The sequence below is a fragment of the Strix aluco genome, chromosome Z (genome assembly GCF_031877795.1).
Source record: "Strix aluco isolate bStrAlu1 chromosome Z, bStrAlu1.hap1, whole genome shotgun sequence".
Classification (NCBI taxonomy): domain Eukaryota; kingdom Metazoa; phylum Chordata; class Aves; order Strigiformes; family Strigidae; genus Strix; species Strix aluco.
This window is the reverse complement of record NC_133971.1, coordinates 91,534,384-91,560,281: the sequence shown is the minus strand read 5'-3', so window position 1 is coordinate 91,560,281 and position 25,898 is coordinate 91,534,384. Positions and strand designations below refer to the sequence as shown.

The 25,898-nt window shown below is 43.5% G+C and overlaps 1 protein-coding gene across 2 annotated transcripts in view; it reads right to left on the bottom strand.

The window, feature by feature from the left end:
• SETBP1 (SET binding protein 1) overlaps positions 1-25,898 on the bottom strand; it is a 262,168-nt gene that overhangs the window by 121,960 nt on the left and 114,310 nt on the right. The window contains exon 4 of one of the 2 annotated variants that reach the window (XM_074813701.1): positions 22,340-22,411. The exons of the other annotated variant lie outside the window; for it this stretch is intronic. Coding sequence (XP_074669802.1) covers positions 22,340-22,411 — 72 coding nt within the window. The remainder of the gene's footprint in view (positions 1-22,339; positions 22,412-25,898) is intronic. 2 annotated transcript variants of the gene reach the window in all.

Sequence of the window (25,898 nt, the reverse complement as noted above, 5' to 3'; positions counted from 1 at the left end):
CAGCATGTAACCCAGCCTCACCAAAAACACCTTGCTTAAGTGATTCAGGGACTGACTTCTCCATGGGAGGTGCAGGGATAACACAACAGAGTAGCCACAAGGTGTTCAGAGAACCAAGCTTTGCCAGGAGGAACGGGTGCACGGCACCAAGCAGGATGGTTTTACCAACACATTTATTACATTCAATGACTCCATTCTTCTGGAGCAAAGAAAAAGACAGAGAAAGGGCCACCTTGCTAATGCTGCATCCTTGCACCTTACTGCCTGCCATTCCCTGGGGAGGCTGAGGAATGATGGACAAGTCTGTACAACTGCTCTTGTTGGAAAGGTTGGCCTGAACCTGATGGCTGTTTGGTCTTTGCCTTGCCGGGAGCTGGGTGCATCTGCAGCACGCGACGCTCTCCCCTGTGAGCACAGTGTGCTCGCTGTACAACTTCAGACTTGTCTAGTTCTGTCTGAAGAAAAACCTTTGTTGCTGCAATAAGAGCTCTTTTTGCAATGAAACCAAAGTCCACGATTGCCCTCCTCCCAGTTTTCCTATAGTATGAAGGAACTCCAATGATACATGAAGTACAAATTTTCCACCTTGTCTTTCCAGGCCGTTGTTTCTCAAGGGGTGGCCTGTGGATCTTTAGGGATCCATAAGATGTCAAAAAATGGTGCATGGAACCACTGTAAATGAGTAAAACCACAGTAACAACCCAAACCCTTCCCTTGTAATTCCATACGTGCCAGCAAGCAGACAGGGAAAAAGAAAGCTGTAAATACACTTTTGCAGCATTTTCAGCTGGTTGTAAATCAAACACCTTGACCAGAGCAGGTCTTGGCTTACTCTCCAGATGCCTAAGTGTTCTTTCATTACAAGCAGCAGAGAAATGCCACTGCAAAGGCATCTGCTATTCACTCCTCTCCCATTCTAGGTCATGCTCCTCAGCTCACTTTCTTTTTCTCATGCTTGTTAGTTCAAGTAACCATTGTTTTGTTAGTGGTTAGTTATCTAATCCCGTTACACATAACTATTGTCATTACGTTTTGTGCTAAAGTAACAACATTAAGAAATGACTACGAAACCTGAACAACCCTAATTGTATCTCTGTCTTGCTGAGATAAGATGCCATCACAGGGTTCAGCTGAAATACGGCTGGATAAAGAGGAGCACAGAGGACACATTGATGTTAATGTGGACACAGCATGGATACAGTGCACACAGTAAAGACATGTGGGGCATGAGGGTGTTGCTTGCACGTCATCTCCCTCCTGTTGAGGGAACTGAAACTTGAAGGACAGTATTTCAGTGCTGAACCAGCCTGACAGCCTGGCCTGTTTTCAAAGGTTTGCACATTCTAGTGCAACTCTGATGATCAGTTTTATGATCTGACAATTGACAAACTTGCTAACACCTTAATCACAGCTCAGCTGGCAGAATATGATGAAAAATTATGTCATGCTGTGATGTATGACTGCTGCTTTCCATTGCCATGATAGACTCCAGTACCTATTTCATACCTGAATAGCCCATCTCATGTTGCTCCTCCTACAGGGGCCAAGACTTCATTGCTTGCCTGGCTGAAGCACCGTGTAATAAGCAGCAGCATAAATTAGAGGTCTATCACTGATGCAAAATAATTGCCTTCTATTTTCCAAAATTCTTCACCTACCTTACCATAAGCTTGCATTAAGGGAACACAATTTTGCTGTCATCAGAAGAGAGCTGACATAAAACTGACTGAAGGAACGCACCTCTAGGAATATTTTGCAGCATATATGGCAAGCTGCATATGTATGACAGTAGTGGAAGGGATACATGCTGATGTCCTCTCTAGGAGAAAAGTCTCATTAGAGCGGACAGGACTGACAGTTTCTGTCCAGACTTTGCATGTACATAGTGCCGCCCTCACCTCGAGCTCGGAAAGTAGCTGGGCAAGTTTAATGAACGAAGCCCATTAAAACCCCCCTGTTTGCAGAAGGGTGAACCAAGTCACATGGAAGTTGTCACTTGCTGCAGGTCACACGTCAATTCAGGACTCGAGCTAGTGACAGAATCTAGGAAAAGAGCTGAAGGAACAATATATTTTTTGGGAAAAAATCTACATAAAATAGCTCAGGAAGTGCCTTTTCTCATATTCTGGATGAAAAAAACCCCATGTCAAATTCTTTTTTACTGTCTCATTTACACTTCCTCTCTTTCATCTTTCCTCCCCTTTCCATCTTGCTCAATATAAAGTATGCCTTTCTGTAAGAAAGTTTAAAACTTTTGTTTGGAAAATAGCAGCTTCATAATTTTTCCAGAGTTTCTATCTCCATTTTTGGAGCCAAAATTATTTGGTGAATTGAGTCCCTGTGTATGAACCAATTATTTGGGCAATGCTATACTGTTTTTCCACAGATTTTCTGGTTAAAATACAAAAAAACTAAATAATAATCACCAGTCCTCACTAGGAAACCACATACCCATTCCTTTCTTGCACTCTCTCTGCCTTTGTCCTTGTAATAGTTGTATTATCAGTCATGACCCCGGCGCTTACATGGCACTTCAAAGCCCTGTAAGGACTATTATCCCCTCTCAAAAAGCAGAAGAAAGTGAAAATCACTGCACAGAGGAATTGGCGAGCTTGTGGTGGGACAAAATAAACACTCTGGAAAGGGAGCCCTGGGGAGATGGCTCACCTCCAGCAGCACAGACCAAGGGCTTTTCTGTAGTGAGAGGAGTTTTTTTGCTCAAAGAGCCACACGCAGCAAAGACAACCTGGGAAGGTAACATCACAGCAGCTGTAATCCTGCTGGGATGAACCAGAGCCTTCAGCTTGTGGATTTGTTGCTTCTGGAGGGTGTTTGAAGAGGAAATGTGGGAAGGGGCACCGATGTGTCCCCCTGGCACAGGTGGATTTGGAGCCAGTACTGTGCATGGGAGCGCAGGGTGAAGAGGAGAGGGACGACTCCCACCATGTCTCTGCTCTCTGCAGAGCACAGATGGGCAAATTAATAAGAAGAAAGGAGTCCAGCCACTGAAACTGCCCTTCTCTGTGCTTGCTATGATTTTCATTATTGAAAGGCTCTCCATTTATAAGATCCCAGTGTGTTAAATAATAATAATAATAATAATAATAATAATAATAATAATAATAATAAAAAAATCCTAACCATTCTCATAAACAGATTATTCTTTTTATTTTTAATCTATGACAAAACCCAGGGACCTCCCTGCCCACAGCAATCCCCTCTCTCAGCCCCAGCCTCCTCCCTCCACGGACAGCAGGACCACTACAAGCAAAGGAGAAGGAGCAAAGCCTGAGGGCGCTGGCAGGGCACAACAGTCAGTGTGTCACTGTGATAATCTGCTTAAAGGAGGAGGCCAGGGCATAATTAAATATCCTGGCCTGAAGTCCTAATAGAGCAGCTGGAAGATACGATGCTCTCCCCATAATAAACTGTAGCTCATTTATTACTGCTTTGCATATGTATCTAGAAATTAGTTCAGCCCCAAGCCCTGACTCTCCCCATTCTCCATCACCAGAGATACCAACCTCCTGTTCTCAGGTTATTGTTGCGATGATGAGAAATACTTTTATCTACATCTGAGAAGCCACAAAACTAAGCAAGCAGATTTTGTCACACGTTTTCCTGTGGCAGCCACAAAACCATGTGTGGCAAAATCTTCGTAAAAAATCATTGCAAATTCACGAAAATGAGAGCTGACCTTTCAGAACATACATTTCTATGATTTTGTTTTCACGTTATCAGGGAGGATGCTTTGAGTTTCCAAACATCCTCTAGCAATTCAGCAGGATGAGAAGCAACCAGCTGGAAATCATGCAGCAGCTGACCACTGGGCTCCTCAAAAGAGAGGAAAACCTCTCTTGCATTGAGAGACAAGACAGAGACATTTTCTGTCTACTGATATATCAGAGATTTAATAACAGGGAGGTGAGAAAGCTGCTTAGGCTCATTTGCACACTGAGAGCATGAGAGAAGAGCTTATGAATAAATTTAGCTTATGGACTGGAAGAAGCAGTGGGAACAACCAACCAAATGAAGGTTAAGATGGAAATTAATAGATTTGTGTTGAGGGGATTACAGGACACAGGGGATGCAGTCACCATGAACAGGATATGACAACCCAAGAGACCCTACCCTGTCCTGATTCAACCTTTATGCAAACACCATTCAGATAGCACAGAGACGATAATGATAATGATAATGATAATGATAATGATAATGATAATGGTGGTTAGGATGACTGGTGTGCATGGCTCTCTCCAGTGCCCAGAGCTCTGTTTCACCTGTACAGGGAGCCCAGAAGTCCAGCGAGACAAGATGCCCACCTTCTTAAGACAGGTGGTAGTAGGTTGATAACTGCACTCTTTGTCATTCCTGTTTTCTCCTTCATACTCTTAATTCTGAATTTGAATGGCTTTCCTCATCCTTTGGCACCAGCTAATTTTGGTTCTTCCAGAAGGTGGAATCAAAATTTCTGCTGATGTAAAGCATGATAGCTCCACTCCGGCCATGGAGTTACCCAAATGTAAAACTGGCAGGAGATCAGTCAGGCCTTTAGACACGGCAGACATTAGTGGCTGAAGTTCATTCAAATACTGTAACTTCCGCTTGGATTATCTCACCTTTTGTCAGGTTAATCAAAATGTGCCAGGCTGCCTTATCCCTGATGCTCAAAGAACATGCTGCATACTCTGAACTTTTGCAACGTGCAAAAGGTCTATATTTCACATGCCAAGTATTCATCAGTAAGAATGGGTAAGCCTAATGGCTTCCTGCAAGAATGTTATTTTTATAGAGATGAAGATAAAAACAATCTAATAAAAACACTGTTTTAGAAAGCAGCCATCATTTTCTTTTAACAAAAAATTCATTTTTGCTGGTAAGAGAAATCAAGTCAGCCTCATAGATTTTTTTTTTTTTTTTTTTTTTTTGCTTTCCAACTGAACAAAAGCAGCTGCAAGGTAAATAAAGCGCTAATTGTCAGGGGTCTGGAATTTGGGAAGAAGCAGACATTTTTCAGAACACATTCTTAAGCAGAGGTAGTGGCACGCACCTTTAACGTTCAGATGCCAAGCTGTCAGCAAGCAACTTCAACACCGCCTTTATCTCTCCTCTTTTCTATTTATACATTACACAAAGCTATTTTTTCCTGGGTTTAATTGCACATCAAAGGACCAACTGAACGGATCGGTTTGGGAGGTTGCTGATAGCAACGCTGGGGAATCCTGCAAATGCAGGTCTAAAATTTCAGTTCTTTCCAGTGGTATATTAGCTAATATGGGGAAAGCCAGTGAAACACTTAGCAAGCAAAAGCACCCTTGCTGTGCTTCTATTATTTGCAAGTTCAAGCTGGACATAGAGAAGATTAAATAACTATTTATTATATTAACTCCCTCCCTCTAACCACACATTTCCTGCTGAAGAAGACTCCGATGGCAATGCTCATTTCAGTCTTTCAGAGACTTAGTGGCTAATTTTTAAAGACATTCAGGTGTCTCAGACACCACGAAAATGTCCTTAAAAATGGAGTATAGCCTCCTATTCATTGTGTATAAAATGAATCTCCCAGCTACCTTTAGGTCAAAAATCTCTGCCTTAGCAAAGATGGATTTTGAAGGACTGTTCCAGGATTACAGGAACACAAAAATCACAACATTAAAATTGATTATATTGGACACAGTATCAGACTGAGTGTTTCACTGACCTGGTAAATAAATAGAAAAGCCTACACCTCTATATTCCCATTGTAACAGAGATGTGACCACCGCAAAGTACCTCAGCTGGCTTAAAACCAGTTTCCCAGCACCGAGCCCATCTCCTCTAAGCTTTATGTACAAAAAAGGTAAACAAGCACAGCTCCACTCTGAGTTGCACAGCCTTTTTTGACACATTGACTTGATTATTTTTGTCTACTTCCTGAAGCCTTCCAGCTCCTACTGACTTAGCTTGTTTCAGATGAAACCTCTGGCAAAGCTGCTGGTGTTTCAAGATCCTTCAAACTCACTCCTTTGAATGTCTCAATGTCAATTATTGCTTATTTATGAAAGGAAAGGAAAAGCAAAACACACCAACCCAGACTCAGGAAGTAATGAATAGACAGAGTTCTACATTCATAAATAAAACAATATACTTTCTATAGCTCTTACACAATCTTAAAGGGTTGTTTTGTTTTAAAACCAGCACAATTTTATTAGGTCTTTTTGTTCTACTACTGTTGTGCTACTTTGAAGTGGGAGAGGTGTTCGACAAGTGAATCTTCAGTAATGACAACTGCAGCTTTTATTGACTTTCTTGAAATATCGAGCTAACTCAGAGCTACTGAGTTCAACAGCACTTGTAAGCGTAAACTAAAACAATATGTGACTGGTACACATTGCATGAGAATTTATTTAACGTTAAACCCAACAGAAGCTGATGGCCAAACCTAGAGACACTTACATGTTGTTGGAAAACCTTTTCCCTCCCTGGATTGGACATAATCCACCTCTGGGCTTTATTCCACTGCACACACACAATTATGATTTACCATAATAATTTATAATGGTGCATAAATTTGTAATAGGGCCAACTTCCTTAAGCTGTTTCTGTGCACTTGCAGAAATGTGACTTTCTGAAGAGCACAGCCATACAAGGAGATGGATGCAGTTTTGGGGTGAGGTAGAAGAGCTGGAAGATGGCTCAGCCCTGATTGCCAGCGCTTGATGCCACACAGTTCTGCATGGGCTAGTCCCATGAGTCATGCTTCCAAATAGCTTGAGAGAACATACCTGTTTGCAGATACAGCAAACTAATTACATGGAGCCAAATCTCAATGGAAATAATAATAAAAATAAGAATTATAATGTTCCAAACAGTGCCCATCTGGGAATCTCAATTAGTCTCACAAACAGTAATTAATTTAGCTTCTTAACTCTCTGCAAGATAGAGAATTACTAATCTTCCCATTTTATGGATGGGGATATACGCATGCAGAAATGTCTACAACACACTAGCTGGAGTTAGACAGCACATCTTCTCGTGGCCTGTTCTCTACCTTATGTTGTCTCCCATCGTATCTTTCTTTTTATGCAAAACTACACTCTGCTGTTTTGGACCAAAGAAGAAATGTCTCCAAAGTCTCCTATGGTTTAACATAACTAAAGTCTGCAGTACTCAGCATGAAACCTACATTAAATACCATTGTTTGGTGTCCCCTGTGCTGGGATAGAAATGTGTCCAGACAGGAACCCACTGGATTTGACTTAGTAACCCCAGTGAAGTTTCCCTAATGAGGTTGATGACAAATTTGACTTTATTTCTTTTGCTGAATACTGCCATTACTCAGCAGATGACCCTATAAAAAAGTCAGATTAAACACCAGAACAGAGACCTGTCTGCCTTTGACCTTACATGCAGGGCATGAAGTGTTGGGGCTCTGAGGGCAGCACTCCAACATGGCAAGATAATGGGTCCTTCCTTAAAATAAACACCAAGCCAGCCATACCAACAGAGCTACCTCTAGCTTTATAATCCCTTTGCCATTTTAAATCTTCAGATGAGTTATTATATTGCAACATTTACACAATTAGTATGTTACGATCCCTCAATAGTACTCTGTAAGTATATACAGGATGGGGAGCAATAAAGAAAAAGGCTAGTGAAATTGATACTAATCTTAGATGAACCTAACTTGACTGCTTTCTAAAAAGGAAAATCTTTGGGTATCCTCAAAATATTAAAGATGTTTGTTTTAGTTGAGGGTTAACTGTGTACAGTATGGATTTAGTGACTGCTGAATTACTAGCTGTTCCACAAATGTTCACACATAAACTGCCTTTGAATGTGAGACTGTCCTGCAAGTAAGACAGGAGGTAGGAGATGTTCCCATCTATTTTTAACTTGGTCGCAAATTAGCTTTGTGACTTGGAAAAATTATTTTTTATTGTGTCTTGGTTTCCCAAAAGAAAACAAGGCTTGCAGCTGGTGTCCATGGCAGCTGTGTTGCAGTGAATACAAAGTGAATGAAAAATATCACTACCGGACCGGGTGAGAGAAGATTTCAGACCCACTCACATTTTGTAGCATTTTGGAGGACTGCATTAATTGCCAGGCAATGGGGAACGAGATCCATTGCAGTGACACCGCTGGAAAAAAGAGCCACATCCCAGTGTGCTCATCTCCTACAGCCAAAGTCTGTTTTAATTTTCCCAATTTAGGGTTACTAATCAATCCCCCACAAATTCCCTTTGCCACACTTCTCTGACGTGAGCCAGCAGCTTGTCTGCTTTGTGTCTATTTGTGGCTGATATGAACTATGAGGGCTGAAAACATGTCCAGAGGATCTTTTACAATTCCTGGTGACAAGGAGGGCTCTGAGCAGCAAAGTGTGTCACATATATTTGTCAGCTGCAAAGCTGAAACTGATAGCAGGGTACAAATAGAGAGCTGATAGCCTCACCTCTAGCTGATACTTCATGAGGCAGATCGTGTTTCTGGGGGCTCCTTTGACCAGGGATGGCTAGAAACAAGTCCTGCTGCACACCGGTGAGGATGTGCTCATGTTATCCCACCAGCTGCCTGGGACCAAGGTAAACCAGGTACACAAGAAAGCCCTGAATGAACTATCTGCTGTTCGTCAGTGCTTAAGTACTCACAGTCCTGTGTCAGTCAGGATGGTGCTATTATGGCTTTGCTCTTGCTCCCTGCCTGCAGTGCTCTCCAGGCACTTGCACCCAGGAGCTGGCAGTGAAGACAAGCCGGGAGGCAAAGCTGAGCTCATGCCACCAAAACTACAAGGCAGCTGGGAACAAGGCTGGTATGTGCAAAATGCACCATTACTGGGGCTCTAGAGATGGCAGTTGCTGCTATGGGAGGACAAAAGGGAGGGCAAGACATTAGGCACCTTGGAGGTCAAGCCACCCCTTGGTATCTCACGTAGGAGGAGAGAGGAAATGTCATCCAACCCTCAGCCCAGACCTGAGTGGCGGGGGAAGGGAATTCAACCAGCTTTAAAAAATCTCTGGAAGATATCACAGCAGTTTACATTCAAGTTGTCAATCAGGCAGATGCATTCCCTAAATGCCCATGATTAGCCCTCTTCCCCAATTAACAGTAGAAGAATCGCAGCTCTTGTGCAAAGTGGCTATGCAGACACCCATTAATTTTCATGGACTTGAATGTAAACAGTAATGAAAAACTCCCACTAACTTTCCAGGGAGACTTGCTTTGAGTGCGCATGTCTCCTCTGCCATCTGGAGACACAAGGTCCCTCTTTCTCTCCCTGAGACAAAAGCGATCAGCTTCAGAGCCACCGTCCCCAGCAGATCCCAGCTGCCCGCTCCTTGAGAAGCTGCTTGGCTTCTTGGAAACATTCCTTGTTTTTTAAACTCGGTGGCAGAAGGGGAAGGGGAAGATCATCTTTGCATTTATAGAGTAGTTGAGAACAACAGCAGTGTCTCTTGCTCCCAAGAAATTCATCACCCTTTGGTGATACCATGCCCCGGCTGGAAGCGAGCACAGGGGGAGGAGGGCTATTCTGGGCTCTGAGCCGGGCCCACGGCAAAGAGAAAGCATGAGAAAAAAAAAGAGAGAGAAGCTCTGCAAATAAACAGTCAGCATAAACAAAGCCTATCAGCCCAGGCAAGAGGCCGAAGCACGACTGCACTAAACAAATCACAGTGGAATCAGCAATTGGCAAAGTAATTGGCATTATTACAGCTGATGGAAAATTTTTGATGCCGCCCATGTTCACTTTCGAAACGCTACTCAGACATTTAATTGGCTCAGTTCTCATGTAGCTGACTGCTCTTTTTTTCCCTTCTGGAGTGTATCAGGCTTGTATCTACAGACAGAAACTTTGGGATGTGTTCTCCTGGCTCTGTCCACTGGCCATGAGATGGTGGATGAAGCTTTGCACAAACTAAGCAATGCAGGAGAGACGTATGAAGAGAAATAGGTCTGACCTGGGAATTTGAGTAATTTCAACCTCTGTGTTCCCCCAGTTCCTTTCGAGTTCAAATCTAGCTCTAACAAACAACCCTGTGCTTGCACCACCTAAAATACTGTGAGTTAAACACAGGGATGAAAATTGCATCTGGTGATGTTGCCAAAGAGTGGTTTTAGTGCTTCAGTTACCATGCAAGTAAAAGTGCCTTCTCTCTCACACACAAATGTTCATGTGAGCACCCTCTGGCATATTTATCACACTATTTGATAAAAAGTTAAAAATATCTCAGTGTCTATGCTCAGAAAATGCTTCTTCTACTTGCTAGATCCTTTGGTCAAAGCATCCTCATCCTCTGATTTGAGCCCTCTTCCAGAAAACCAACTGTCCCCCATAGGTCAGTTCTGCATGGACAGAGAAATTTCAGCCAGAGGCTTCGAAGTCTCTTACCAGTGCTTTTTAAGAGCATCACAAAATCATTAATCTGCAGGGAGTAGCCAGGTCCTCAAGGTATATGAAATTGGGGAATGGTACTTTTTTTAAGCTTTCATCAGAAAGAGCAACTTGGCTTGGTGCTGAGACACACATTCAGCTTTTTCGTAACCTTTGCTCCCTTGGTCTAGTCCTAGTGCCTTGATGTGCCCTTTGGAGGACATCCAGGTCTAAGAGCAGAAAGCTGTTTCCTTGGGCAGGCGATGGGTCCATAGGGCAGACAAGGCTGTGGAGGAGGGGTGCTTTTGCCCACTTCTCTGCTCCTCTAGTCTGTCGAGAGCTGTATGACCACAGGCTGCCTTAACGGGAAACGCCGTTGTGGCAGTAGCTCTGCAGCTCTGTGGAGGGATGGATCCTCAATTATCGGGGAGTCATTTTTGAGTACACCTTCTCCCTGGAAGCAGTGGGAAGATTTCTGAACCTGCCTGATTGATTCATTCATCGTCTGATTTCACTGGGATATGATCCATTAAGATTTACAGCTCGTTTCCAAGGAGGAGGGAGACCAGAGGGGCTCATCCGTCATACCCTCTGTCGTTGCAAATCAAAGGCAGCTCCATGCCGGGAGACTCCCAATGCTGAAGGGAGCGTGGTGTCCAGAGATTTCTGGAGCTGCTGGACACCAACCCCCTTGTTTTTCTTGGAAAACAACCCCTTCCCTGTGAAATGGCCTGGCGCGTTATGGCAAAGGACACACCGGAGGATTTGAAGGGACGTGGAGGACCTTCAACAGCAAGCATTGCATGGCTGGACTGAAGTATGGCCCCTCAAAGTCTGCAGTAAGGCTAGCCAGTATGGCCATCTGTAACACACCAAAGCCATTTGGGAACATCACAGATTCCCAGCTCAGAGACCAGAAGGATGGCTTCAGGATTAAGCTCCTGCTCCAGGGATTTTAGGACTCACTCCCCCGAGAAGACCAGGATTGCGGAATGGGGTAATTTTAAACAACTGACTAACTGTGGGTGACCCAGTGCCACAGTTAGCTTTTGCAGGGAATTACAGTGTTGCCCTCATGTCTCTGTGCCTCCCAAGTCATTGCTGCTGCTGCTACCAGACACCAGTACAGGACCTGGTGAGTCCTACAGAGCTTCAGAAGAACACTGAATCCAAGCTGCCTGCAAAGCAAATTTGAGACCAGAAGACAACAAACAGGCGGGATCTCGCCAACACAGGGGAGATTAGCTCTTTCCTTCCCCATGCCAAACAGGACTTACAGAAAATCTCACTAGAAAGAGCCAACAGGCTATGACCAGCGATAAAAATGGAAGGAAAACACAGGCAGCCTCATGCTATTGGTTTTACTTACCAAGCTGAATATTTTCCCTTCTGGTTATGACTTCTGAGTGCTTGACTCTGTCAGAGAAGAGCAATCCAGCGTCCCAAGAAGCCAACGGGGAGATGCCTACTCCCTTGGCCCCAGTTTGCTGCAAGCCTTTGATTCACACCCCATATGAGCCTGTCTACAAAGGGGTAAAGCTTCCCATTGGAGATGCACTGGACTCCTGGGATGGGATTTAAGAAGATCGAAGTCTGCTCCCAGCAGTGCTGCTCTGGGTCCACAACCAAATCACCTCACTTAGGTTTTTTTTTGTTCTCTGAAATGGGCATAGTGTCTTGCCCTGCTTTGTGAGATGCTGAGATTTATGTGTGAAAAGCATGACATAAAACCCAAGTATTGTCACATAAAGCAAGATGAAGCTATAAAAAGAAGCCAAGGTAATGTGGATGCCATTAAAATCCTGACAGTGAGTGCTAGAAGTGGCTTAAATTTGCTGCGGTATTCCTGCTATTCCGTTTTATTAAGCACAGGGAAATACTGCCTTGCAGATAAACATTGTGATGTGGTAAATGCCCAGAATTTAATGAAGTCCATTATAATTGATGAAAATGTAGCTTTCATTAGCTTATGAATGCCTTATTCATATTTTTTCAAAAGAAAGAAAATTCGGAAAGAATGTTTTCCCTAAGCAAGTGCCAAGTAAGAGAGTAAACAACTTCTGCTAATACACCTTCATCTCTTCTCCAAGGCTGTCTCTCCTGCAAAGGAGAGGCTCTTGTTACACATCCAGCAGCCCTGTCCACAGTTTTCTTGCAAATCTCTCCCAGTGTGATGCAGCCAGCCCCAGTAACAGCTGGCCACAGCTGGCTGTGTTGATAGGCACCATGAAGCTTTTTCCCACTGCTGTCTGCCTGCCTCTGCCAACCCTTCGACTCCCATCTTCACCCTTTAATGTCATACCGTCTTTGGGCCAAGAACAATAATATATTTCCTTTATGATGCTCCAACCATGACAGGGATTTTTATGGACTACCACAATATCATTCTTAACTGTGGACATGCTGCTGATTAAAGGGGTTACATTGGCAGCGAGGGAATCTATAATATCTTTATTTGTTCACAAGAAGGATACACCAGCAGTTCAAGTTTCTCTCTCCAGCTTTGGCCTCTTGTTGCTTTGATCCTGACTACCTTTGAGAATAAAAGGGGAATTTAGTTCTTAAATATGATTCGGTCACTGGTGTCTCGGTTAACACCATCCATAAAAGGATCGGTTTCTTTGTTACACAGGACAAGGCTGAGACCACAGAGTTGAAATAGGAGTAGCACAAAAAAAAAAATGTATCTTTTTACATAAAAAGGGCCAGTCATTAACCATGTAAATAAATGAGTGGCTATTGAGTTTTAATAACACACTCTATTCTGTTGTTCATTCATGAACAGGGGTGAGGAGAAAATGTTTTGAGGCTTTGAAAAGACTTTTTTTTTTTTTTTTAAATTAAAGAAATACACATCTTGGTATTTCAGCACCGCAAACACCTGCTGACAGTATGACTGCAAAACAGGACATTCTTGAGGCTGTAAGAAAATGGGCACAAAAAAGAGAATCCTGTTATCAAGTAAAATAACTGAAGACTGTGGTCAAGCGTGTGTTTTTTTTCTCTGATTTTTAGAAGCGTCACATCCTCAAATTCAAACAAGCAGATGGCTGCCAGAAACACTCTGAAACCAGCAAGCTGCTTGCATTGGATACATCAATTTGGTGTCTTGGCCTCTTGACTCTCACATTGATTTTTATTTCATTTGGTTTTGATCCAAGGCAATTGGAGAGGATTTTAAAGTCACCAATGACCTCTGAACTTCAATGATGGCATTTTGGGGCATTTTATCTAAAAGAAGAGATAAGGGCCAAAATGGCCATTCACTCACTATCTAATGGAGAAAAAATATAATGACATCATTTGTGGTTTCAGTTGAAGCAGCTAAAGTAAGCTGCTGAGGCTATACAGAGAAGAGGTGATACTGCTGGAGGCAGAAATGTTTTGAAGAGCATGCAACCATGGCATCACCTCCTTTTGTTTGTAGCACACAGCCACAGCTGATGACAACTTCAGCTCTAACTCCATGTTCCTGCAAAGTAGCAACCCTGAGCAACCTTAAGTCATACCTGCTCCTGGCTGAGTGTCTGAATTTCTGTTTATTCCCCCTGAAAGAGTGTAGAAATGTAATCTTTGATATGAAGTCGTGTCTTAGGAAATGCCAGTAGATAAAGAGCCTTGTATTGCACTTCCCCTGCAACTCAAACTGCTCTGAGCACGTCAAACCTGACCTTGATTCCACCCAGTAAGAGATAATACAGTTCTCTTGTTCCTCATGCAGACTTACCAAGACATTGTCTTGAGCTTCATCTCCCAGGTGCTAAATGGCTTGCTATGCAGGAGATAAGCTGAAACTCTCAGATGAAGGATAAGGCTGATAAATTTGCTCCTTGGGAGCAAGGGGACCTGTGACGATGTGGGTAAAGGTCACCTGGAAGATAGAACTAAGCTGGTAACATCATCCAAAAAACCCCCAAGGTAGACACCGTGTGGCACACATGCCTCCTGCTGAGGGGAGGACCCTGGCCACCCCTAGTAATGTTCCTCTATATGCTGTGGGAAGTTTCTCAAACCCTGCGAGACAGCTGAGTGTGTGACGATGTTAGCGGGGTGAGTCACTCAAGGTTCAGATGGCTCCATGTCAGGAGCTACAAGGGCTGGGGTGCTGCTCCTCCTGCCACACGCCAAGGAAGGCTCCTATGAAAGGAGCAACCTAAAGAAAAAGGAGCCGCTGGGTGTCTTCCCGGTGGTTTCAGTGGGCTTTGCGCAAGGGGCTCTTCGTTACTACCAGCCTGCTCCATTCATACCTATTCAAAGGCCAGTTGTTGTCCTTCTGCCCAATACTGTGGGCACAGTGCGTCCTGACAAGACTGAATCAGAGATGAGGCCACCTTCCCAAGGAGGGGAGTGAGGTATGCAGAGGGTACAATTTCTCCTGATTCCCTCTTCCTAACACATGTGTAAGGAAAGACGTTTTCCTTCCTCACCTTGTCGGGGGCTCTCATGAACTCCTTCCAGCCATCTGTGTCTCCTGCTTTTATGCTTCTGTCATTGTCCTGCACCTTTTCCCAGCCATGGTGGCATGATGAAGACATTCCTTTCTCACAGATACCTACACCTCCTCACTTATTCTCACCAAAGTTGTGCTCTGCTCACATCCAGGTTGCTTTCACTCCAGCACTCTTATTATTGAAGTAGAGTCACTTATTAAAGAAAGGGGAGCATCCTATATTGCAGTTGCTGCTCAAATACAAGACACCAGAACTATAGTGTTCCTATATAAAGAGTCTGTGCCAACTAATTTTGGTGGCACATAGATAAAATACTGATTTAATTTATCTGGAGCTAGTAAAATCTGAAAAGAGCTTATAGGAAATCATGCTTATATATTAGTTAATGAAATTCTGGGCTGCTTCTGGGAAGACTGACAATTGTAAAACCAATCTGCCAAACTTTCATTCACAGCTTCATTGCAAAGCCATTACAGGTACGGCAAAACCCACCAAACTCACAGCGGGGTGTGTGAACTCACATGGGGGAATGGGGAGCACCACATTTTCTTCCTCCCAAGGCAACCTGGCAGCCTGGAGGGAGCACGAGAGCAAAGAACAGATGCTTTTGACAATGCCAGCACACCTCAGTGTTGCAGGACTTTTTTTTTCCTAACTGATAACTTGAGCCTGAAGTCACCTCTGCAAGCAAACCACATGAGCCTTCACTGATGATGTTGCTCACGATGCTTGTAGAAGGCTGACTGAAAGGTCTCAAGCTATCCATCCACAGCTCATCTCACTCTTTCCATAAAGAAGAGCACACCAGGACATGGATTAGTTTGGTCAGCGATTCTGCTGTGTTGCACCATTAGAGGCAGATCCTGGAGCTGATGCAGCTTGATTTTACCAGCATTCTTCGCAGCTGGTTTGCTGCACCCAGAAACCACAGAAGGCTGAAATGAAACTATATCAGCAGATTGCGGGTGCCCTGATACCCTTGTGTTTATGTTCGTGCTCATTATTATACATGAAAGGATGGTGTGCAGAAAACATTGGTCCCTGGAGGGTAGCACGCCGTGATTTTCAAGCTGGTTGCTCTGCAAGTAAAAGCCAGGGTGCTCACAAGAAATGCCTGCAAAGTTTGATGACTTGATTTCTGCTGTGGATCAATATTAACAGTAATATTGTATTTCCAGGGCATACTCAGCTGACAGAACTATTGATTATTTGGTATGTGCATTGACACTTGATAGCAAACTGGGACACAAACAATAAATGTGCAGTTGTTAACAAGCAACACAGGGCATTGAATTTCAGTGACACAACTAGGATATCACTTCCTTTGTCTAAAATGGAACATCTTTCACATGTCAAAAATATAATTTACTTATCTGACTTACTGAAGTACCTGGGGAGAACACGTTCTTCACAGAAACCGGAAGATTAAGGTCATGTTTCCAAACATGTGCCAAATTCAATAAATAATTTCACCCCCATCGTGACCAAACACTTGAGGTATTCTTGAAGGGAAAATGTTTTGTTTGATATGCTTAAACATGTATGATACCAGATCACCTTGTGCATGAACAGATTTCAGTGAAAGAAAAGATAATGAAGCATTACACTTTGGTTGCAGTAGTGAAGCCGAAGTTATTTTTTTCACCTAGGTTTTTGATTCAGTGTGAAAAACTAGAGAGAGAGAGAGATATTTAGATAGGGTGAACTCAAAATAAAACTTTCTTTATCAAACAAAGGGTTTACTTAGATTTGAAAGACATAATGCTATATGCTTCCATGAACTGTTTTATTATATATAAGTCTACAGTTGTCTCCTATGGACACATTTAACCATCAGCCACTAAGCCATTAAAAGAAATTATATAGAACACCAATCTTATGGCTGGAACCTATTGAAAAAGGAAGCTTCCTATGGTGAGAGAGAAAGAAATACTTTCTGTGAAGAAAAATAATGGGTGGCACTTGCTGTTGCAGGAAAGAACACCTCAATGACTTAATACTCTTTTTATCTGAGCTCAGAAAGGCAGGGGAGACGACTAGTAAATATGTAGCAAATGCACCTGTACTGTACACAGCCTTTTTATGGGATAATATAGCCTTTTTTTTTTGCTATCGGCGTGTTGAACCCTGTAGGCTTAGCTGCCTTAGCAACCAGCTACGATTTGGAGATGTCAGGACCAAGGGAGGCTGAATCAGCCTCTGATGGTGGCTTCCCTCTCCCACTGCTGACAAATGGAGTTTAGGATGATGGAGTCCAGTTTCTCAGTTGGGTCTGAGCCTCTGCAGCCACTAGTAAATTAAATGTGCCCAGAAATATTCTCAGGCATTGAGGCCAACTGGCACGGAATTGTTTGTATCGTTGCTCGCAACCATGTCTTAACTTCCCTAACGTAGCAGTTAAATGCAAACAGCTCACTAGGATGAACCCTGATCCATGCTTAGGAATGATTTAGGAGCTTTCTAGTTGTCATGGACCAAAAGTGTGCCAAGAACTGGTCTAGTAGTTTAAGTATACCCAGTCACACTCCCCTGAACACTGCTTAACTTGTTTAAGACAGATGCAGCCTAAGACATTAGTATGACATATGTCCTTCTGCCCCTTTTCCTGCTCAAGATCATCTCTTTCCAGCCAGGAGAAGGGAATTGTATGGCTCTAAATTTGGTTATAACAATAATCTTTTGCTGGTTCATGAAATCACTCTTACTCAGTGAGAAACTGGAGATTACTGCTGTCTGCAATCTAAGAATAATTGCAAGGAACCAGACGTTATGTGTTTAAAATGACAAAGATGCTGTACATGGGCAGCTTAACTTCATAAACAAACCACTACCCTCTTTCTCCCATCTCACGCCACTGTCATCTGCCTGATACTACATCTTCAATGTCTGCAACTTTAAATTGCATACCAGAAAAAAATTGTCCCACCTCAAGTTGCCATATGCTCTTAATCACGCTACCTTGGAGGACCAGAAGATGTCTCATAGGAACTGCTGTGCTGAGCTGCCCAAGGTGAAGCAAGTCTGTTTTCATGGGTCCCTCTGAGCTACAAGAAGCTGAACGCAAGCTCTTTACTTTGAGAAGAATTGGCTATATCAGGGCAGGGACCATCTGGCAGAAGGCACAGCAGGATTAACGCAACCCCACATCAAGAGGGAAGATCTTGGTATGTTGTCGGCCAAGTCCAGGCACCCTCCTACACCCCACAGGGACCCAAGCACTACAAGGCAGTGGAGGGAGGCAGAGGAAGCATTTCATACCTACACCCTCTTCACCAGACACACCACAAAACCTTCTCGGTGGAAAGGTTTCAAAGCTGCCATCAGAAGCTCTTACTCTCAGATGGGAGCTGTTCAGAGGAACCCATCCCTTTGAATAGTTTCGCTCATGACGCTAGCAACGCTTGTCCATGGGCATCACCCGTGCAGCAACTGACTTGTGGTTTGTAGATGGAGCTGGGGGGGGGAGCACCTTATCCTAGTGAACCAGCTGTAATTCGGCAACGGCACTTGGTGAACAGACAACACCAGAGCTGCCATCCACCCTTTGCAGCGCCTGCTTTTCCCAAAGAAAAGATGATGGAGACTTGTGTCAGGCAGCTGGTGCCTCCTCCCAGCTCCTATGTGGATACCTTTGTGGCCCTGGCAGCTGCAGCTGAAATCACCATGTGGGCTCACAGCCTCAACGTTTCACAGCGGCTCCCTGACTCAGGAAGCTGTAATGCCAGGAGGATGGTGGATGACTTCATGCCAGCAGAATCTAATACCTTCTGATCCTATGATCTAGTGCAAAAGGCAGGAGGAGTGGGAAGCCCAGCAGGCACCTGATTGAAGAGGCTGGGGGAGATAAGAGGAGACAGTGTCCTGCTGTGTATTTCCTCCACCTCCATAACCTTCTTATTTTCAAAGAGTTTCCATAGGGCTGTGGCGGCTATTGTTCTCCAGACCTGGTGCATCAGCATCCCCACTATACTGACAGCAATTTGGGATTCACACACAGACAGCTCTCCTCCTTCTTCCCGTCAGGAAAATGAGCAGCTTGTTTGGCTTCAAGAGGAAGCAAAATGTGTACAACATGGTGCTAACCGTGTACAGGGCTATGCTACATACTCCATAACCAGCGTGGGCTGCCTGGGCGTGTGCTCATGCTCAGATAGACCCAAATGCATTTACACTGGACTCACAAACATGCATCTGTTCTTCCTTCCTTCCTTCATCAGCAGTCAGATCAAACTTTGGCACAACCATTACCGATGTGCAGAGTCAGCAATAAATGAGCGTTCCTTTATGCCCAATTATCAAGGAGGCTGAAGATACATATTGGTCATTAAGATAAAAAAGAGTGTAATTTAAACCTACAGCAAAGTTTAAGGAGTAATACTGCACAGACAGGTAGGCAAAATAAATGTGAAAGTTGTTCTTATTTCTGTTGGGCTCTGTAAAAAAATAAATACTATCAGGGCTGTGTATTTTTTAAAACCTGCGTTTTTATCCTAAAAGGATTGAAATAGGTTTAAGCATTACTGTTATTTTCTCAAAAATGACAGAGACATTTCCATGTGAATGTTTCCCTTTTCAGTCAATATCCATATTCACCATGTGTGTACCTTCCATTCAGGGACTGCAGCTCCCCTGTGGTCTAAGGACTCAGGGTCCATTTTGTGCAGATCCTTCTGCCAAAATGGTGTTATTAGTGATAGGAAATATTGCAAGGTCACACACAGCCTTGACAGAAACAGGAGGGTAGGAGATTAGGGAGTAACTGTAGGCTGTAATATCCAACTGTAGTTGGCAAACCTGAGCATATTTGGATTGCCTGTGCCAGTATTTCACTCCCCTGTTTTCAAATTACGGTCCTGGCCCTACTGATCAACCACCTGAATATAGCGAAGAAGGATATTCACAGAAAGGATCTCATGATAAAATGGCTATTCCTGGCCCTTTTTCCATCACATCATAATCTGTCCACTAATATGCCTTGAGATCTCAGCTGATCAAAAGGTCATAAGATGCTACTGCTAAGTATCATTCTGTCTCTGTTCAGCCGAAGGCATTTTTACTCCATGCAGCAGGCAGAGGAATGCAATAGTAAAGCCTTCAAATATGTTTGTGTAATAGATGAAGTCTTTGCTATGTGGCATTTATCTTCCTTCAGGGAGTGACACCTGATAAATAAATCTCTAGTTCCCAGCGAATTTAAATAAAACAAAGGCAAATCATACCCCTGCACACTGTAAATATATAACTGCAGAGTACCTAAGAGTTCTCACTCTCCCAACATTGCCTTTGCTACAAAAGCTGTAAAGTGCTGACCACCCTCAAATTCTGCCAAAATCAAGAAACCCAAATCTCTGAGAACATTAGAAGGAGCATGGTGGTAACATAGGAGGGACTGAAAGATACATCACTCATTTAGATTAATGAAATGGTAAAATTTACCTTTTTTTTTTTTTTTTTTTTTTTAAAGTTAGCAAAAAGCAAAACCCAAAGAATTGGGGCTTATTAGCGTATCAACAGGAATAATGGAGCGAAAATGGGGGAAAATCTAGTAAACGGGATGATGTGTTTCCCAGTGAATAACGCTAAGGTGGACAACTTTCAAACATCCTGGGATGAATAACGTACCAAACCACATCCTACCCACCACCACCAGATTGGCCAGCTGGTCACCGCTGTGCTGCAGTGTGCCGGTGGCAGTGGGTCCATCGGTCCCGCACTGCGCCCATCCCTGGATGCCTGCCATCACCTCCAGTACTGACCTCAGCTGCTTCTCTGACCATCCTGCATCCAAGCAGTTCAACATGGGCAAAACCACAGATCACTGCCCAAAACAGCAGGAGGAGAGGGTACCACTGCCAACAGCCTCCTGCCACCTGAAGCCCTCATCTAGCAGGTCTGCAGAGCTGGTTTCTATGAGCATTACCATTGGAAAAAAACACTGGTTTGTGTTCCCGCACACCTGAAGAGTTGTCACAACCAAATTAAACCCCTCAGTACTTCCCAGACTAACCACCCGCTCCCTGGCTCTCCAGATGCAGAGCTCTACACCAAGACCAGCAGACAGGTTTTTTTCACTGCAACTGGGTTTCTTTTCACTGCAACTGGCAGTCATTTTGCTCCTCTCCACGCTTTCAAAGCTGAGAGACATCAAAGATTAGTAGAAAAAATGATGACTATTTTTCCCTAAGAAGCAGCACTGGTAATAGGCTTCAGGAAAAATCCTCCTAAATGCAAGTGATAAGCATAGACTGTGTGAAGGCTGACAGGTCTGATTATAATTATCACTGCAAGGGGACCAGCACTAACCTCCCTTATGGAAGGCAAAGACAATTCCTTGAAGGGAACATGCAAGTGAATTATCATAAACAAAACCATTGCAAGTGGAATTGTTTTTCACTGGGAAACTAAATAAGGCCCTGATTTGGGGGGAAAAAAAACCCCAAACCTTGAGAACTTATTAAAGTGCATCCCAATAGAAAATGGCACTCAATCACACGCTAAAGTTTTGATTACTTCAGGACGACAGGAATAAAAAAATGAAGTGGGATACATGAAGCATAGGATGGAGTCATGCATGTAAGAGGTGTTGAAAGGATATCTTCTGAAACTGTACTTAAAGAACAAGATCTGCAACATAAAATGAACAGAGAGTCCCAGGGAGCATGTTGGTCCAGACTGAGCTAAATATTAAAAACTAAGACAAAACTCTGCAGCCTTGTACCAACCTTTCCCCCTTCCTCACAACCTAGCAGGAAGAAAGCCAAACAGAACCAACACAGAGCTCTTCAGATTGCATCTATACACTGAATTCTTCAAATTGCATCTATACATTGAGTGAAATACCACAACATTAGCTTTTCAGCAGGGTTTTGAGGTAGATATGGTAGGTAGTGTTCCTTCAAGATCATCCTGCCCTAACCTTCTTTGTGCTTTCTCTGACACCATTACATTTTTCTTAGGCTGCAGGTTGTTTTGGCATTTCTCATTCTATTTCCATTGGAAACTAGGAGATAGAGAAACTTGGGCAATCTGCAATAAGAGTAGCAGTACAGTAGTTTTTTCTTTCTGAACACAGGGAAATAGATATTATCTTCTTAATAGTGGGTTATAACTGCAGAGGAGATGAAGAGAAGAAACTCAGAGTCAAAGGCAGTTCTAGGAGTTTCATTCTCATTATATCTCAATGGAGTGAAGCAAATAAATTGCGCAAGGAGACATATGGAAGCTCACTACGCAAATGGCCTATTTAAGGTTCTTACTTCCTAATTAGGTCCTGGTGTCAGGATGTTGGTAACAATTATTCACACATAGATCATTTGGATACAATACAAACTATTCTAAAACCCAAACCATCATAATGGCATGCATTAAAAAGAAACCCGATTTAGCTTGATCTTTTTAGATTATTTTGCTTAGCACTTGGAATATCAGTTTCTGTGCTACAGTCATCCTAAATTTTGTGTCTAACATTGTAATAATGGGTTTGGAAGGGGAAAAGGAAGAAACAAAAACCTTCACAGCCATAACCCCTTGTTCTTACCTTGTTCACAGATTTCGTCACTGGACTCTGCACAGGGAACCCACACTCTCTTCCCAAATTCTTCATCTGACTCTGTGGCGTTTCCCAGAGCAAAGAGAAAAAAGAAAACCTTGAATGTGGGAATGACCGTGACGAAAATGGTGACAAGCATCCAAACTTTCGCTCTGCCCTTCTCCATTTCCTTACATCTTTCTGCGTGACCACCACTACCTGCCAGCTGGGGCCCTCTGAGCACCCAGTGCTGGAGTCCACCCTTGGCCCTGTTCTGTTTTGGAAGGTCTCCCAAGCTTCTCCTTAAACCACACAGATGCATAGGTTTATCCTTCCAAGTAGCCCTGGTAAGCATATCAGCATCACGGGGCTATCACGGCTTTCCCCAGCAGCCGCGGGGCATGCAATGAGCCGTGATGACAGGGAGTGGTGCCATGGATTCCTGTGACAACCCATGTCAGAAAGGCTTTTGGGAAGAGCAGGAAGGTGTCACAGGATGCCAACCCTCCTGTTTTGTTTAAGAGTTAAAGCAGGGAGCTGAAGCCAAGGATTACCACATTGCAAAACCATTTAAAAAAGGGTAACTGCTTGTGATTCAACGTCGTGACTGCAGCAAACCCACTCTGCCCTGTGCTTCTGCACTTCTGGTACCAAAATGAGATCTTCCTCTCCCCTTCTTCCCTTCCCACCTCCTCTCCCCTCTTTGTCCACCTCTCCACCCCTTCACACAAAGGTGAAATATTTCACATTTTCACCTGTGGTGATGCAGATCAGAGAATGTTTTCTTTGCTTTGCTTTTCACTGATTTTGCCCAAGGCATCCTTTTAAGCGGCAGCCTGTGCAAAGATAATAGGTGGCATGATTCTCTGTAACTGGAATCAGCAACAAATCAGCCATCTGCCACTCCAGGGGTCTGAGATTAACCCAGCTACTGGACCGTGACTGCAAAGCATTTGCACATTTAGATTACAGAAATGTGATGTTGCTGGTCCAAAAAAATAAAAGACTGGGAGTGGGGAAGGTGTGGGGTAGAAGATAGCCTTGGAATAGTCCTCCAGATTAACCCTTCCAGACACAAGTCTTCTCATAACAACTCCAAGCAGACAATGTTTCTCATTATAAAGTGTTAAAAGGATGAAGGATTTGAAGGAAGCAACCTGAGATTCATGAGACACCATGTTTCAGGGAAATACATCCAAAGATACCTCTGACACAGGGAGAAATAAAAACAAAGACCTTCAGCTGCCTTGTCAATGCCTTGTAATGCTCCTTGGGAAGTATGGCCAAGCTTCCCAGATAGCTTACTTAGACTACTTGGAAAGTACAAGAGTAACATTTTTGTCTCAAGACCCACAAGATCCATTACACAAGCTTACTTACTCCAGAGCATTGTCAAGATATTGAAGAAATGAAAGATGTCTGCATTCTGAAATATCAACATTTATTTGCTGTCCTCAGTTTACCTTCCTGAACAACAAACACCACATTGCTACTTTGTGCACATGGACGCTGTCGATACTTATTAATATTTGTCTATATCTTTTGGATCCTCTCTATGAATGCGTTGGGAATTGTTATTTGGTAACTGAAGTATTAAGAGTTTTAAATCAATAGTAAACACAAGCTGGCTCCACATCTAAAAGCGTGAGCCATGCTCTGTGCAGGTGCGTGGTGGGTTAGGACAGCCGCCGGGGTCTCCTCTGTTCACTTTGATGTGGGCTTTAATCCCCGCTCCTGGCATTTGTTTTTGTAGGTTGGAATCCCATGGTCAGGGATCTCAGGTTAAAAAGAGCAGGTTGTGCCCAGAGACAGAGGTGCAGCTGTGGCCAAAAGTATCAGCAAGGACTTCTGGGAAATTCAGGCAATGTCTGCATGTTATGTGCCCTTGCTGAGAATGGTATCTTAAACACACAACTCATCTCGGTAACTCCAAAGAGGCAACTGAAAAGCAAGCAGCAAACACATGTATGCAAACACATGTATGCAAACCACACATTTTTATGTATGTACTTTATTCACAAAGAACAGGTAGGATCGGGTGGAAGGTACAATGGCACAGCGACAACTCCAAGTTACTTGGCCAATGCTCTTGTTGACATTTGCCATGGTTTCTTCACCCTCTCCAAGGTTTCCTGGGCCAAGTACTACATAGCCATCACTTGCAACAAAAGAAGAAGAAGAAGCCCAAGTCAAGCTGCAGAAACTACATGGTTGAAGGCACAGCTGAGAGCTGAGGAAGAGCAAGGGATCAGTCGCTGCAGATATCCTGCAAAACCTGCTAGTGTCACCTCAGAAATGAGTGCACCTCCTAGCAGCATTAATTCGGGACTGAGCTTTTGATCCTCCACAGAGGAAGGACTATTGATCTGCAAGGAGCTGTGAGAACAAGAGAGTGAGGAGAACAGGCTGGATAACACCTTTAAGCCTCCCTAAATTCCCCACTATTTATCACACTATTTCCAAAAGTCATTGCTTGGCAGAATTAGGTGCTCCAAAACCAGGTCTATATGTCTGAAACCAAAGGTGAGGTTTGAAGTGCTTTGGATATACACTAGGGCATGGTTTTCAGGTGAGAGAGAGGTCACAGAGATCATCCCACGCCTGGGACTACAAACTGGGCCAAGCTAACAACCCAACAACCCACACGCTTCTGAGATGCAGCAAGTTAATGAGCCTCTGCCCATGCTTTAGAAAGGTCTCCTTGAACTTGACCTGCTGGCTGTGTGAGTGCTAAAGCCACTGTTAAAATGGAATCTGGACCCATTTTCAAACCCAAAGGCAGAAGTTTATTCTTTCTACAGTTTCTAATTTCTGTAAAGCCAACCTAAAACTTCAGATCCAAATGTCAGAATGATCGAGAAAAAAACATGTGTGTGGTGGGGTAAAATCTTTGGATTCAGCTTCAACTATTGAACTACTACAAGAATGATTACGCTGGTTATAATTTTTTAAAATTTTTAAAATATCAAAACTCCATTAAAAAAAAAAAAAAAAGGTACTTTTATGTACCTTTTCCTAGCCTGTGGAGGGAAAAGGGGACCAACAAAGGGCAAAATCTTTCCTTTCAGACAAAAATCACAGCAAAACTCCAGCCCATCCCTTGCAAATTAATCAACCTTGTGAACTGCTGTCAAAGTTTCAGCCCTATATGATATTATTTGTTTGTTTTATCCAGGGAGACTTTGCAGGAAGGGGCTTTTGCAACCGAAGCACCGACAGTGCATTAACCAGGCGCTCAGCTGAGCCGTGGAGCTGCTCGTCCCCCAGCAAATGAGAAGCGGAGGGGAACAACCGACACAGGCGACGCTGCACCTTGCAGATTCGCGTGTCCTACAAGTAACCTTGCATCAGGATACAGAGCCACGAGAGCAGCCTTATGGGTACAGAGAGAGGAGGAGGAAGACAACGAGGAGGAGGGGAAGGAGTGGCAACAGAAAAACAACCAGAAAACTCCCTGGGAATCAAGTCTTCTCTTGTTCCCTAGGAAAAAATTGAAAAAATAAAATTCCCTCCCTGATAAGGATATGGCAGGAGGGGGATGAGCACACTCGCCCCTTCTTTGCTTATA